This window comes from Dioscorea cayenensis, chromosome 22, assembly GCF_009730915.1.
Source record: "Dioscorea cayenensis subsp. rotundata cultivar TDr96_F1 chromosome 22, TDr96_F1_v2_PseudoChromosome.rev07_lg8_w22 25.fasta, whole genome shotgun sequence".
NCBI lineage: Eukaryota > Viridiplantae > Streptophyta > Magnoliopsida > Dioscoreales > Dioscoreaceae > Dioscorea > Dioscorea cayenensis.
In genome coordinates this window covers 488,847-505,260 of record NC_052492.1, presented here as the reverse complement: position 1 = coordinate 505,260, position 16,414 = coordinate 488,847, and the positions used below count along the sequence as shown (strand labels likewise).

The window sequence follows — 16,414 nt, the reverse complement described above, 5'->3', positions numbered from 1 at the left end:
CAACAAACCCTCTCAAAGAGGTATGAAAGAAGAACACTCTCTACAAGAATTGTGGAAATAGAATGGATGATACACATACGAACACAATGAAAGAGACTTATTTATAAGAAGTGTCTTGGAGGATTCTTAATCATGAAGATTGCTTAACAACAAAGAAATCTTCTTAACCATGAAATTTACTTAACAATGAAGAAATCTTCTAGATAACATTTGGCACGCCAATCGAGACATGCCTTAGTGATGAAGAATTCCAACCGGATAAGGATATGAGGCAACTTCAACAAGGAGCTTTTAAGGATCACCGAAAATGTTTTTAATGTGATATTTTTATATTTAGTTTGTTTTCCTTGCATTCCCACTCGGGCGAAAATATCTAAATAAAAATACATTGCTTTTTTTCATATCTTTTATAAATCCTTTCACTTCACCTCAGAAGTTTATTAAAGTCTTTAAAACAAATACTAAACATTCTTTGCCAGCGACAAGGCAAACTAAACAACTATATTCATCCATTTGACTGAAATTTATGCTTATGATTCCCATGTTCTACAAAGTCATTCCAAGGTGGAATCTTTGATTCCATGGAACAAAATCCAGATTCAATCAATCTCGGAGCATCTATATATGTCTGTGCATGTGCCATGCCACCTCAAATAACAATGATGTTTTTGACCCAGTGAAAGTAAGCAGGCATCCTTTTGCACAATTTAAACAAGGAATAAAACAGGAGTTGTGCTATCTTTTAAAGTCAAGAGGTATTGAGATCTCACTGGATATATCATAACAAGTGGATGAAGTGCATGTATCTCAGTATCTGTAGTCCTTTCTATGCATTAATGAACACCAACTAATCAGTTGCACTTGCAATGCTGTTCCATGGCTTCCAGTTTTCGCTTCAAAGACTCCACTTGCATCTCAAGCCCAGTGTTCTCCTGAGAAATATGTCAATAAGTAGAAAAACTCAGGGCTGAAAAGGAGAAGGCTAGCTTTGGGACGAACCTCTTGCAGCATTACTATTTTCTTCTTAGAATCCGACAAAGCGTCCTTAATCTGAAAACAAGATGCTCATTAGCTGCAAAATTAAAAAAGGTGAACTTCTATAAGCATTTCAATGAGTTTGCCAAGGCATTCAGTCAGGGGAAAGAACATAAGGATCGAGTCTTTAGAGCTGTCTACCTAAGAACCGATAAACAATCTTGAAACAATCTTATTTTCCCAACAGTTTTCAAAATTAGATCTTTCCCATGGTACATCACATCTTTTACATCATTGACTCATTACATCTTTTCTGCAAGGCGGAAAAGATAGCAAGAAAATTATATCCTTTGGACCATGAACGAAACAGTTGCCCGATACAATGCCTAGTGAATTGCAATCATGATTTTGGTTTAATAGGTTGTACATTGTTAATGTTTCTGTAACTCTGCCATGGTTTCAAGATTATTATTATTATTTTTTTAAAGAAAGACGATAAACCATGAAATCATTGAGATAGAAGAAAAAAGTACAGGAGTTTCAAGAAGAGACAATGGTAATGGTCCTCCAGGTGTCTATGCTGGCACAGCAAGAAGCTCAGCTAACTTAGGTTCGATTTTGGGGCAACAAACAAAACTAATACTTAAGTCTCAGGCAATGAGCTATTATCATCTAATGGAGGCAGGGGGCATATTTCTCAAGTCTTGATCTATGAGCTGCTATTATTTCTCCTATTTGAACTTTGTATTACATACTCATGATCTTAGAGTAATATTTAATTGTATAAACACTTATTCCAAAAGCACAGAAAGAAAGGAAATATGGATGTAAATCTGCGAAGATTCAAACACAAAGATTGAAAAATAGCTTAAAACTATACCTCAGTTATTTCCAGCTGATATTGTCTGCTCATTTCTAGCTCCTTGTCATATTTCATTCTCCATTCAGCAGATTCATCCATTGCCTCCATATTGGCACGATCAAATTGCTTTCTGTGTGGATTTAAAATGATCAAATGAAAGCAGATGCCAAGGATACAGATTAATGGGGGAAGCATTCCTATGGTAGCCCAGGCCCCATACCATTCTAGTGTGTATGGATTGAGGTACAGCAGTGGGAAGAAAAGAAAAGAGAAGAAAAAAAGAATAAAAATAAGAGAAAATTTGTCTTCTTCTGTTGGGAAGCACGAGGAAAAAAAAGACTATACGAAGTAAATGTAGTAGGAAGAACTATCTGTAAAAATTTGAAATATAAACGAGCAATATTATGTTACAACAAAATCAACATGCAGAAATAGAGGCAATAGCCATTCATCAAGAATCAAACAAATAAATATCCCAGCGGATAAAAAAGAACAAGTAAGTTGGAAGAAATGTCATAGAGAGCAAAATGATCAGTTTCCATTGCCTTAGACCAAAGCTTGTTCTTATATGATTTGGGTTCAGGTTCCATTAAAGAAGAAGAACACAGCATATGTATGTTTCATACTCGCATAAATTCCAGAACTATGATTATGATTTTGATTGTGATTCATTTACAGAAAAGAACGAACAAAAGCCAGACCTCAGAGCTTCCCTATCATCGAGGGAGAAGGAGGAGTCTATGACCCAAAGTCGGAAGTAGATGGCCATTCCAAACAAGAGGGCCAGACCAAACCCTAACAGCAGCCTCCTCCTCTGGCCGCCACCCATCCCTCCTTCCCCACACCGCACACCACCGCTCGTGGTGATCACGATTCTCCTGGATCCGAGTGCCTTTCCCCTGAAATCAATCCACCAACCAAAAACCCTTATCTTAGAGTAACACGACTCAGATACATAATAATGACAATAATTTAACTACAATAAATTTTATTTATATAAATACCCAAATAATCTTTTCAAGACTGGAAAGAACCTGTGTCACGTCCCGAACCCAGCTTAATAGATCCGGGACGTTGACAAACGGTCGTACACCTACAAGGCCAAAGCCAAGTAGACATACAAGGCCTCAAAATCTGATCCAAAACAGAACAAAGCATCTAACAAAGAGGTCAAAATTAGGAACATAAGAATATAGTTCAATATCGATAGAATCAGACTAAGCGTTTTGTAAAAAAAACATATACTTATTCAAATAAAACCTAGGCAACACCCACAATAACCGAGACTTATTACATGCTAATTAAATCGGCGATGACCCAACGATCCTTGCTAAGCTATCTGCCACTCACTTCTACTTCTGATCTGAAAAAAAAATATCAACAATATTAATGAGCTTGACAGCCCAATAAGCACCCAGCTTGACAGCCCAGTAAGCACCCACTAAAAAAAATATAGGGATCACTTATACAAAATCATAATTTATCAAATTTCAAAATCAACAAAACAAATTTATTTGAAGTAAACACAGATATCATAAATCGAGCATATTGGTCCCCCATACAAACTATTGCCAAAACAAAATCACAAAATTTATATATTTACCCTCGGTGACCCGACACAAAATTTATCAGAAGTCATATTTTTACCCTCGGTGACCCCAGCCAAAATTATCAAAGGCCGTTATTCTTCACCGACGGTAAGCAGTGGGAAACTATAGTTTCTAAATTAAAATACGTGTCGACACGGTCAGTATATAACCCCCAGTGACAGGGTTATTGCATAGTTAATTGGGGACTAGTTTTTAAGTCAAAATACTTTATGTTCACAAAACAGCAAGCTATCAAAATTCAGACAACATTTTTAAGAGTCGTGTGATCCCATTTTTCATAATATCAAAATAATCAATTATTTAACTTTAAATGATAATTCAAAAATATCATTAATCAGGAAACTAACTATATAAAAATTTCAAATAAGACACAGAACACAAATAATCAGAAATTGATAGAATATCTGAAAATTAAAAGTTAAAAAAAAAATCAGAATTTATAAGATCGCTACTAATCAGAATTTAAATAAAGTATGTAAAAATTCAGAATTTAAGTAAATCAACATTTAAATAGTTTCCAGAACTTTTAGTTTAAAAATGTCTTTAATTTAAATTTGTTTAAATAATCATAAATCAAATACGTTATGTGAAATTTCAGAAGTCAAATAATCAGGATTTTAAATGAATTATCTGAAAATTCAAAACTTAAAATATTCATGATTTGAGTACACGTTTAGACATTTCAGATTCTAAAGAATATCATTAATTTGAAGTTTTAAATAAATTAAAAGTAATTCCGAAAATACTATTAATTAAATAAATATAATTTAAACCATAAACAAAAATCTAATCATAAATTAAATAAATATCAGAAATTCAAAAATTAGAAAAACCCCGAATTTGATGAAATGAATTAAAAATTCAAATTTAAAATATAATATCTGAAATTCAAACAAATGAATAAAAACTCATGATCCGGATTTTTAAGTAAATCTTAAACCTTTTAGATAAATTTAAATCAAAATAACATATCATTAACATGAAATTTAAATTAATTTTAAAAGTAATTCCGAAAATAATAATAAATAAATGATTTAAAATACAAATAAATAAAACAACATTCTTCTCAAAACTTCCATATGTTCAAAACTAGAGTATACACATATAATAAGATTTATATGTGGGTAAACTAAAATTTCCGAATTCAGATTGAACCCCGACGCACCCTCCGCACAAGGCCTATAGACATAAATTCAACTATGCATCTTTCATCGTTCAACTATTTATTTTACCTTATCAATTCATTAAATTTTTACGCATTAAATTATTTTTTATATATTTTTGATTTTTTTTACTTGTCACATTTTATTTAATTTTTAATTTTTTTACATATCCATAAAATTTTTAAAACATTAAATATTTTTTTTTCAAATTTACTCTTTATATTTAATATATTTTTACAACTTCCAAAAATATAATATTCAACAACACAATTTTTAAAATTTTTTAAATAAAAGTAATTAATATAATTTTTTTATAAATTAAAGATTACTAACTAACTTCAACTAATTCTTTTAATCTATGTGGATTAAGTAAAATGGACAAGTAAAAAAGATCTGAAGGAGTAATAATTATACTTTAGAATGGAACTCACAATCATTTCATTTTATCATTTCAATTATTCACGATATAAATTTAATTATCAATATATTTATCTAATAAAAAAATATTTTTATAATTTAATAAAATAATTAGATTATATAATAAATTGTATATTTTTTAAATAAGTTATTTTATTTTATTTTTTTAAAAAAATTCTATGTAATTCTATAAAATAGTACGTCATTAGTTTTTCTTAAAAAAACTATTTAATTTATAGTTGCTAAAAAAATTAAAAATAATACATCCAATTGATGAAAAAATAGCAAACAACTGAATTTAAATTAAGTTATATTACTTTAGAATTACATATTAATTAAATTGCATCAGTAATAAAATTTGAATAATTTGGGTGATTTTGAAAATAAAAATAAATTTGAGGTAATTTTAGAATTTTCCATAATATAAAAAAAAATTTAAAAAAATATGCCAACAATCTTTAAAAACACAAAAATACAAAATTTGAAAAAAAAAACCCGTGGGACCCACCTTGAGCGTTTGAGACCGTCAAACCAATATCTATGGAGGATTTGAGCATTAAGTTTTTGCCTATATAGCTCATTACGCTTTTGCCTTTTGAAAAAAATGGATAAATTATTTCTTATTAAAAAAAAGTACACAGACAGGGAGAATTACGAAAAAAGACGTCTGATCACAGTACAGCTTGAGTAACATGGTGGCTACATAAGAGGGCGGAAGGAGGTCTTTTTTTGGACAAATGCAGTGCCAAGAAGAGGGCAGGATGAGGTGCTGGCCACGACATCACATGGCATGATTGATCAGAGGGGCTTTACCTAGCGCCAGTATTAGGTGGCTGCTCACTTCGGTTGAAATTGCGGGCACCCAAGAAAGAACTACGAGTTTATTTTTACAAAAACAATGGAAATAGCTATATAGGCCTTGTTTGGGTTAGCTTCCCAAAAAAGTTTTTTTTTTTCAAGTTCAGTAGAAGTGCTTTTGGAAAAAAGTGTTTTTCAGGAGCAAAGTTAAGACTTTTTATATTTTCAGATTAGATATTTTGTCAGAAAGCAGGTTCGTAGAAAATAAGTTTAAAAACAGCTTTTTCGTAAGTGCTTCAGACTAGCTTTTGAAAAAAACTGCTTTTTCACCTTTTCTACGCTACAGAAAAGCCCAATACAAACAACTTTTTAAACCCAAAAGTCATTAACTTATAAAAAACACTTCGAATTTTTCCAAAAAGTCGATCCAAAACAGTTCTATAATCAAGATGCGAGTTATTGCGGCATAAACCTTAAACATAATTTTGTTGAAAGCAATAAAAAGAGCTGCAATCAATTTTTTTATGTCAGTGAGTAGTAGTGTATTAAAAAAGGAAAAACTAAAACAAATATGACCCAAGTATGAGAGGAGGTCCTATAATTCACTTGGAATTAAAAAAAAAAAAATGAAAATAAAATATCGCATACAGAAAACCAATGATTGTGAATCATTCATTCTAGATAGATTGAACTAATGAGAGTGAATCATCCATTTTAGAAACTGAGGACGTGGGAGTCTAGCTACATCCAAGGTCGCCATCATTTCATTGGGGTTCAGGGACAAGCCTAGAAAAACTAATGATAGCAGAGGATGTTACAGACCTCAGTCATATCAAGGGCGCTAACATAGATAATACTAGTTTCCCAGTGCCATGCACTGCATCCCTTGATCTAAACAAGAAAGCCATGCTGATTGTAGAGGATTCTATAGACCTCAGTGATCTCAAGGGGTAAAGAGTGTGCCATAAAATAACAAAACCGATTCCTCAACCACACTAGTGCGGACACAGATAACACCCAAACACTTGGGGAGGTAGTGTTGCACATTAACAGTTGCATTAACTTATCAAACTTAGAGCAAAACACTTTTTGGCCGTGCTCATCAAAATTTTATCCATAGTAATATCTTGTAAGGCTACCGAAGTATTTCTAGCATTCAGGGCCGGACAAATCTCTTTATACTGAGTTCACATCCTCTTTGGTAAGATCTAAATATGCTCGTGTTTGCATTGAGATTGACCTCTCGAAACCTCTCTTCAGAGGTTTCTGGGCAGAAGACGACATGCATCGAGTCTTCGATGTGGTCATATATGAGAGATTGCCAACCTTTTGCTACAATTGTGGGCTCATAGGGCATGGGAGTAATTCATGCAAACATCGATCCAACCCAGCTAGGGCCGGTGAAACTTCTCTGCCCGTTCGTGTAACGCGGATGTCGGTAGAGGGGTCCAATCAGGTCTCTCTTGGTATGGATCAATGTATGGACATTTCTGATCCCCCTACTCATACCTCGCATGATGGTGGTTCATCGAAGCAGTACCTGCCGGAGATGGAATATGGGCCATGGCTCGTGGTCTCTCGCCGGCGAGGTCGTGCTCGCGGTCGCGAGGGTGGAGCTCGTGCCACTCATGTGACAACGAGAACTGCAGCCGATGCAACTGCACCATTCATCAAGTCCCGAGGAGCCGCTGTTTCCAGGCCACGTGGCGGGCATAGAAGCTCTAGCAGGGGACGGTACTCCGGTTCTCACACCCCACACAGTAACCCAAGCTCTAACCCCCCTCCATTCACTCCAATACTGTTCAGCAAGTAAATTCTATCGTTGGATCCCTCGAGATCCCACCCACCATTATCGAAAATCATCCTTCTGAACACATCTTTCCCCCAAGAGACGGTTCCACTTTCCAAGCCACCTTACCGACAGCTACCCCCAATCAAATCACTCCTTGTCCTAGCGTTCGAGACGTTGGAAAGCAACATACCCCTACTAGACATCTATCTCCACCCCTATTCTTCGTTGTTCACAGCCATTACTCTCTTCCCCCTATAACTCAGTTGTTTCTTTCCATAACTCTGTGGTTGAGAAGGTGTCGGATGCTCTCGATTCTAAGGATATGGAAGAAGATAGCAGCGAGGATGAGGATTTGTCGGAGGATGACGTAGATGGCATGTCTTATGACTATGCGGATGGTGGCCCAGATGATTCTATGACATTGGTATAATACCAAGAAGAGGTACGAAGGGATGCACTTATAAGGAAAAGCACACTTGATGCGGAAGTTTCTCTAAAGAAAGGAAGGATGGATGTTGGGAGCTCGCGCTCCTAAATCTATGCCCCTTTCAACCGCTTCTCCTGGATAGGAAGTTTCTGTCTCTCTCTTCTTTAGTTAAGTTTTTTAATGAATTGTGCTAAATTTATTTGCTGGAATTACAGAGGGATCTCTGCTAGGGATACTTCAGCTAGGGTGTTTCACCTCATAAAGAGGTTCAGGCCTCTCATTGTCTGTCTAGTTGAGACCCGTGCTAACTCGGAGCGTGTTGATCGATTTTGCAACAAAATTCCTAGACATTGGGAATGGGCTGCTATTCTGGCCGATGGATTTTTGGGAGGTATCATCGTTCTTTGGATAACCCATTTAGCCATTTCTCGTCATGCTTTGCACCTTGTTGTGTCTACTACCATGTCCAAAACTTTTATTATTTCTATGATTTATAACTCTCTTCGCTGGTGCAGTTAATATTTTCTATGGTATGAGCTATCTAAAATTTTCCCTCTTGGTCTCCCTTGGCTTCTCCTGGGAGACTTTAACAACGTTCTCCCCAGGAATGAGCATAAGGGAGGACATTTTTCCTATTATAATCGTAAAGCTCATTTTTTTTATCGATTTTATAAATAATAATAACTTGTTGGATTTAAAACATATCGGTTCCCCTTACACCTGGTGCAACAATCAACTTGGCTCTGCTCGTCGCTGGGCAAGGCTTGATCGTTGCCTGGTGAACATTGAGTGGAACAATACTTTTAAATCCTATACTCTTAAGTATCTCTCTCGGTATTTTTCGGATCATTCCCCTCTCTTTCTTTCGGCTAACCTTCTTCCTAGACACAATAAAAGAATGTTCATATTTGAAAACTATTGGTTTGACCACTTGGGTTGCCATGAGGCTGTTCGCGATGCTTTTAACTTCTCCCCTCATGGTAACCCAATGCATGCCTTTAATCATTTGCTTTTTCCGTCTCGTATCAATCTTAATTCCTGATGTTCTTCTGGAGTTAATAATGTGGAATCTGCTATTATTCACACCGAAAATTTGATTCAAAACCTTGAGCTTTCCGATATTGATTCTGATTCGCATCATGCTTTGATGGAGCACTACGCTAAACTTTCTGCCCTTCATCGTCAGTGTTCCATCAAATGGGGCCCAGCGTGCTCGTTTATTGTGGATTAGGGATGGGGACAAAAATACGAGATTTTTCCATTCTATTTTCTGCATTCGAGCGCATAATAATTATATTTCCCAAGTTGAAGATTTAAATGGCAACGCATTTTATGATCTTGATGATATTGATCAAGCTTTTCTTAATTATTATCAAAATCTCTAGAAAGCTCCTTCCATCTCCAGCGCGAATGTTGTTGACTCTCTTCCCCGGATCTGCCTAGACTCCCTTTCCACGATTGCGACATCTTAGTTCGGGAAGTAACTATATAGGAAGTTTATTCTACACTCTTTGATCTCCCCATAGGTAAGTCCCATGGACCCGATGGCTTTAATGTTGAATTCTATAGAAATTTCTGGCCAATCATTGGTAATCATCTCTTTGCTGCTATTCAATATTGTTTCAAAAATGCTTTTTGCCTAATTCTTGGGCTAGAACTTATATCGTCCTTATTCCTAAGAAAGATAAGCCTAGACTAGTCTCAGATTATCGACCTATATCTCTCTGCAATGTTTGTTTTAAAATTATAACCAAAATCCTTACCAATCGCCTTCAGAACATCCTGCCTAATCTCATTGGCAAAGAACAAGTGGGCTTTGTGCTTGGCCGTTGCTTCTTTGATAATATTATTACTGTGCAAGAGGTTGTCCACTCTATTGAGAACGATACCTCAAGCCCCCCTAGGATGATAATTAAGCTTGACATCGAAAAAGCGTATGATACAATTAATTGGAGTGCAATTCTTGCCATTTTATCTAAAATGAACTTCCCCTCAATTTGGATCTCTTGGATCACAACCTGCCTTTATTCCAGCTCTTTTTCTATCCTAATAAATGGTAAACCCACACCTTGGTTCTCCTCTTCCAGGGGAATTAGACAGGGGGATCCAATGATCTTCTTATCTGTTCATTCTTGTGTCTCAAACACTCACCAACATGCTCAACTTCGGATTGCACAATAATTGAATTCCTGTATTTAATCCTAATCTTCGCTGCAACTTTAATCACCTCATGTATGTAGATGATTTGATTCTCATCATTCATGCCTCCCGTCGCGTGGCCAGAAATTTGAAACATTGCTTATCAACATATTCCATCATTACTGGGCAGCGACCGAACTTTTCTAAGTCTCAAATTTTTTTCCCATCTTGGTTCAATAAGCATGTCACCCAGAGAATCTGCACAATTATGAATCTTGGCAAAGCTTCTTTTTCATTTAAATATCTTGGAGTCCTCATCTACCCCAAGAGGATAGTTGTCCACTCTTTTATCCCCATGGTTGACAAAGTGAGGAACACGGCTGCTAGATGGGCCAAGTTTCACCTTACTCCGGTTGCCAAGAACATTTTGATTAACTCTACTCTTCTCTCCATTCCTACTTATATCCTCTCTGTCTATCCCATTCCAGAATCGATCTTAGCAGAAATTTCCCAAATTGTTAGGAATTTCTATTGGGGTAGAAACGACAATGGAAAGGGCATCCATAATGTGGGATGGAGTACTTTACTTGAAGGTAAGTCTGAGGGGGGCTTAGGTATCATGTTGTAGAGACATGTAATCATTTGCTTAGTGATAGTCATGCAAGCAAAAAATGTAGATACCATGCCAATGTTTGTGTAAAAGTCAAAGGAGAGATAGCATTCCATGTTGACAAAAAAATATACCAACGTTGGAATCACGAGTTCGCCATGAAAAAGTAATCAGCATCAACTTAATTATTAGGTGAAGGCAAACCTGAGCATAGACGTGGCCATTTTGAACCGAAACCGTAGAACCGAACCGGAACCGAACCCTGAAAACCGAACCGACTGGAGCCGAAAAACAGAATCGTCCTAAAATCAAAACCGAACCTTCATATAAGGTTCGGGTCCGTTTCAAAAATTTTAAAAACCATGGGAACCGGGGGTTCATATCTGTTTCAACCCGATTCCATATACGGTTCAACCAAAGGTTCAAAACAAAAGTTCATATTATATTATATAAATTTAATATGAATAATGTCATACTATATAAATAACGTCATTTATGATTAGGTTTTTATTTTGTTAATATCATTAATTAGTAATTAATTAAGTAATTGCATGTTTAAAGATATTTTAAATAAATAATTAAAGATATTAACCAAATTGATTATTGATTAAGTCTGATTCTGAATACTTGATTAGCCGATTAGGTCTGATTTGTGACATTCGTCCAACTTATATGTACTGTGCCATGCGAAACTTTGTTACTCATGCAAGAGGATAACAAAGTGCTTAGTTAAATGCAAAGTTCTTAGTTAAATCTATGATTGCAAAGGGCTTATATTAGTATTAAATTAATTATTGTATTTTTGTGTTAATTAATTTGAATTATTGAATTATTTAGTTAAAAAAACCGAACCAGTATGAACCGGTCAAACCGGAACCGTTGAACCAAAACCGTCGGGAACACGGAATCGAAAACCGAACCGCCAAGAACTTTACCTAGGCGGTTCGGGTTCGTCAGCTTCAGTAGACTGCACGGTTCGGGAACCCCGATACGGTTCTGAACTGCGATTCGGTTCAGGTTTCAGAACCGTAATCGGTGGTTCCTGAACCGTGGCCATGTCTACCTGAGCAGCATTAAGTACAACATTTTGGCAGTCAGGCAGTATGCTCACAGACCATGCTGGCAAATGGAATGACTTGCCATTGAAAATAATAGTTACATCAGACTATATTCCTATGTTGGCCAGAAATGCAGCACAGCCAGTTGTTGTGTTAATACACATGGGCCTGAAGCAGGGAATGGTTAAAATCTTGCTGAGGAGACTCGATAAATATTTAGGTTTGCCAAGAATATTATTAATAAAAAAAGCAGACTCAAAATTGAAAAGCCATAAATACCATTATATAAAACTCGCAATTATGGCAAGAAACTCTATTTAGGGTGCTGCCTCTCACTTTTCAGTAATTGAGTGTCACAAGCATTTAACATGAAATTATGTGAAGCACAGGCATTAAAAACTCAAGTGCTCTTCCAAACTGATGCACCCCTTTTTAAGAGTAAATATACATCATATCACTAATCACTTGAAAATATAACATCCTTAGTTTGCAACGGATCAGCTCATTATCAAACTTACATTTGTGCATAAATCAACTATCAACTTGTAGCTTTAGCTACTCTAAGCTCTCATGTTCAATTAAAACATATGACCTTCAAGCAATCAATTTCATTGACCCTAAATTAAACTTAGAAAATATAAAGGAAAAAAACTCATATCATAAAATCATATAATCTGATTTTATGCTTGGTTTCAGAAATTAAGGCATGGGACCTAGAACTTTAAATCTCCAGAATATTTAAATGCAGTGACCATACCTCCACATTTGGAACATCCATTTCTGAATAAAAACAAAAATGGTTCTGACTTCTACGATACATGTATTTGCAACATCCATTTCTGAATAAAAACATCTTCAAGTTACAAAATTCAATTCTTAATACAAGAATCAATAACATAAATACATACGGCTGTAGAACAGGCAAGTTTCCCATTGTTACAACTCATCAGTTACTGTAATATAGTTGCAGCATAATAGATAAATGTAGAGACCTCCCCCATCCAATCCAAAGATCTTCAATATGGTTGATGAATGAGAAATCTGAGCAAGTACATCTCTTATTTGAGCCTGAGAAGATGCATCACACAAAAAAAGTAGATGCCCGAAACAAAAATGGTTAAATAGTATGGTACAAATTAAGACAAAGAAGCCCCAAGGATACCATATGGAGAAAGTTGAGTTCCATTAGAATCTCAGTTTTGAGCTTTCTCCACCTTTGCTTTGATTTTTTGCTCTATAATTGATTTCTCTGTGTCCAGGCTGAACATCCTGTTAAGGGCATGCATATTTTCAAGAGTCTCATCCAGAGTTCTGCTGTCACTGCCGTCGCATCTCAAGTGCTGCAGTGGTCCATGAAGAAGCTTGTTCACTATACCATTGCTAAGGTCATCCACAGCTCTTCTGATCTTCTTGGTCAGAGCATCATCACCAATCTTCTGGAAACATTTTTCAAGTTCTGCAGCCCTAATTCTATCAGCATAAGACCGCAGCTTCTTGATGGTAGGAACAGTCTCCAGAGAGTCTCTCCATGCTTCAAACCGTTTCAATTCTTCTGTGATGATTGACTCAGCTTCCATTGCTTTTCTCAGTCGGTCTTCCTTGTTGGCTTCAACTACCTCCTTCAGGTCATCAACATTATACACCTGGGCAGATTCAACACCAGAGACACACGACCCCACATTCCTAGGAACAGATATATCAAGGAAGAGTCTCAGACCACCAACCAGCTTGCTCACTTGAGGAAGGGTTTCAACATCTTCTTTCATGAACAGAAGTGTCTCTGAAGCTGTGCTAGTGAACACAACATCCGCTTCAGCAGCAGCTGAAAGCATCTCCGTGAAAGGTCTGTAAATTATCTCAATTTCTTTTAACTCCTCACGGATGGCATCAACCCTTTCCACAGACCGGTTTACAACAACTACTTTCTTACACCCTTTTGCAGCTAAATGCTTGATCACAAGTTTCCCCATCTTGCCAGCTCCAATCACAAGCATCCTGGCAGCAAGAGACTGGGAGTTAGGAATCTTCATCAGGGCCAGTTCAACGGCAGCTGAACTAACAGATACAGCCCCAGAGGCAATGTTAGTCTCAGTACGAACTCGCTTTCCCGCGGTGATGGCATCCTTAAAAAGCCTGTCAATATTTTTCCCTAGCCCTCGACCTCCTTGCCCAACTTTAACAACCTGCTTAACTTGTGCAAGGATCTGTCCTTCACCAAGCACAAGTGAGTCAAGCCCAGCTGATACTTGAAATAGATGTCGCGTGGCATCACTATCACGGAGCAAAAACAGGTGTTGACGGAGCTCTAAAACAGGAATACCACTAGTCTACAAAAGCAAATAATGGAGAGGCATATGAGCATTGAAGTAGTCTTGCAAAAAACGTAATCATATATCATTTTGAGCTTTCTTTGAAAGCTTTGGTTTGAAGAAATAATGTGCGCTAGTTGAATTTCTTATAGAACAGCAACTTGAAAACTAAATACCTTTGACATCCACTCCGTCACTTCTCTAATTCCTCGATGCCAGGACAGAGCCACTACATATATTTCCATTCTGTTACAAGTACTAAGAACAGCCGCTTCTTCAATATGGTTCAAGCTGCAAAGCTCTCCAATTGCACGGGGCCATTGTGCCTCAGGAACAGCAAGTTTTTCACGCATCTCAACAGGGGCTGTATGTACACTTAGCCCTATAACAGCAATACTGCTCCTTTCCTTCATGTATCCTAGCAACCATTGAAGTGAAGAATATCAACTACTGTAGCTCATCCCATCATAGGCATTTGCAAATTAACAAACTGTGGGAATTCCAATTCATGGAGGATTGTAAATAGACAACGCTGGTTGTTCAGCGTGTCATCTCTAGGCCAAGGGAATGACTATTCTAATTTATGAAGATGCCACACTAGATGGTATGACTTGTATAATAAAAATCCAGGAAAAGGCACTGGTAGCACCTGACACCAAGAGTAAGAATGGATAGGGCCAACTCACAAAGATATTAAAAGCAGGCAATTTAATCTTCAACGTCTTCAGCTACGGCCATAATAAAAGAGAAGCTTGCATTACCTAATATCCTAGTAATGGTGCTTGATAAAGGAAAAAACAATACAAAGTCTAGCTTAGGAAGCGCATTCAAGCTGTTGAGATATAATAAAATCCAAGGAAGGCAAACACAGCAAGCAACTACACTGGAATAGGTCATGAAGACAATTTTCCACAAGTCAAAACATGCAACCTAAGAATAGCATGAATTGCAATGCTATCCCAATTAGTGGCTTAAAGGGTAAAGTGCATCTTTTGATCCAAGGAGTTGGTAGAAGGAGGAATAGGGGATGAATTTAACTACAAGGCACTGCAGAAAGGAAGAGAGAGATTATGAAAGAAGATTTTCATAATGTTGGCCCAGGTTCTATGAAGCCATCTCATATCAGAGCCTAGAAGAAAGGCACAAACTATCCATCCTCCTTTGGCAGCTTACATTCCATACATTTTCTCGAGATATTCTAATGGCCAAGAAAACTAAAGGTCAAATTTTGTTTTTCGTTGGCGAAAGTAGAAATCTTGGATCTCAAGAATTACGCAACATTGCCAAAAAAAAAAAAATAAAATAAAACAATTCTCAACAACTTCAGAAACAAAATATAAGTTCTACAGAAAAAGAAAATAAGGAAACAACGAGATCATGCTCAGTGAAAGGGATTAGGGTTCGGTGCTGGTGCTTACGATCAGCAGAGGAGATCTTAAGCTGCTCGAGGACGGAAACGCTGGAAGCCCTGGAGGGTACGGTATCCTGGGAATGGGTGATCTCAAGCTCAGACCTTGGGCCGCGGACGACTGTTCGGTTTTGAAAGGCATTGGCGACGAGAGATCTGGGCCTGAGAGTGTCACCGGAGCCCTTGTGCAGGAAGGGCCTGACGCTAGCCCCAACGAACGAGGTGGTAGAGCAGCCACTCGCGAATGCTGCCATCGGAACAAGGTCGACAGCAGCCCAGAACCCTAACTTCTTCGGAAGAGTATTCTATCTCCAAGAACGGAGCGAATACGAAAAAGATTTGGTGGAGATGAATGGTCAGACGACGTGCGCCCGGGGGGGTGAGCGATGGTCAGACGACGAATTGGGTGGGAGCCGTCAGACGAGGAGTTGGGGGCGCCCCGGAGGGATGGTCAGACGACGAATTGGGTGGGCGCCCGGGGGGGTTGGAAATGAATGGTCAGACGACGTTCGCCTGCGCCCGGGGGAAGGATGGTCAGACGACGACTGGGGTGGGGCGCTGGTCAGACGACGAGTTGGGGGGCGCTGTCAGACGAGGAGTGGTCAGACGACGGTTGGGGGGTTTTGGATGGGGCGAATAAGAAAAAGATTAGGCGGAGAAGAATGGTCAGAAGTATGTTTGGTTTGGTTTGGTTTGCTCTGGTGAGGTCCTTGGTGCGTCTCGTGGGTATGACCGAGATACCATCTTTTGGTGGATACCGTGGATGTGATGAGAATCGGAATGAGTTAGGATCAGAGTCCTGATTGGGTTGGCTGCTGTCTTCCACGGACATTTTCATCTTATCAA

At 37.5% G+C, this 16,414-nt stretch overlaps 2 protein-coding genes across 2 annotated transcripts; both read right to left on the bottom strand.

The window, feature by feature from the left end:
- Positions 1-484: 484 nt before the first annotated feature.
- Positions 485-7,109, bottom strand: LOC120252691. The gene is made up of 6 exons (XM_039260807.1): positions 7,008-7,109; positions 6,648-6,716; positions 2,539-2,783; positions 1,856-1,967; positions 1,000-1,050; positions 485-932 (listed from the first exon to the last, which is right to left on the bottom strand). Exons 1-6 carry the CDS (start codon positions 7,107-7,109, stop codon positions 852-854), a joined length of 660 nt encoding a protein of 219 aa, XP_039116741.1. The 3' UTR covers positions 485-851.
- Positions 7,110-12,661: 5,552 nt separating this feature from the next.
- Positions 12,662-16,094, bottom strand: LOC120252735 (glutamyl-tRNA reductase 2-like). The gene is made up of 3 exons (XM_039260872.1): positions 15,579-16,094; positions 14,337-14,578; positions 12,662-14,178 (listed from the first exon to the last, which is right to left on the bottom strand). The coding sequence occupies exons 1-3, from the start codon at positions 15,820-15,822 to the stop codon at positions 13,045-13,047; spliced, it is 1,620 nt and encodes a 539-aa protein (XP_039116806.1). The 5' UTR covers positions 15,823-16,094; the 3' UTR covers positions 12,662-13,044.
- Positions 16,095-16,414: the final 320 nt, after the last annotated feature.

What these genes read in the sequence shown, in the direction of transcription:
- LOC120252691 (XM_039260807.1), bottom strand. Translation starts at nt 7,109, where the DNA reads ATGTCGTCTTCTGCCCAGAAACCTCTGAAGAGAGGTTTCGAGAGGTCA. An exon ending in GATGATAGGGAAGCTCTGAG is followed by an intron (nt 1,968 to 2,538) that starts GTCTGGCTTTTG and finishes AAATCCACACAG; the next exon opens with AAAGCAATTTGATCGTGCCA. An exon ending in AAATAGTAATGCTGCAAGAG is followed by an intron (nt 933 to 999) that starts GTTCGTCCCAAA and finishes CATATTTCTCAG; the next exon opens with GAGAACACTGGGCTTGAGAT.
- LOC120252735 (XM_039260872.1), bottom strand. Translation starts at nt 15,822, where the DNA reads ATGGCAGCATTCGCGAGTGGCTGCTCTACCACCTCGTTCGTTGGGGCT. An exon ending in TAAGATCTCCTCTGCTGATC is followed by an intron (nt 14,579 to 15,578) that starts GTAAGCACCAGC and finishes AATGGTTGCTAG; the next exon opens with GATACATGAAGGAAAGGAGC. An exon ending in TGACGGAGTGGATGTCAAAG is followed by an intron (nt 14,179 to 14,336) that starts GTATTTAGTTTT and finishes TTGCTTTTGTAG; the next exon opens with ACTAGTGGTATTCCTGTTTT.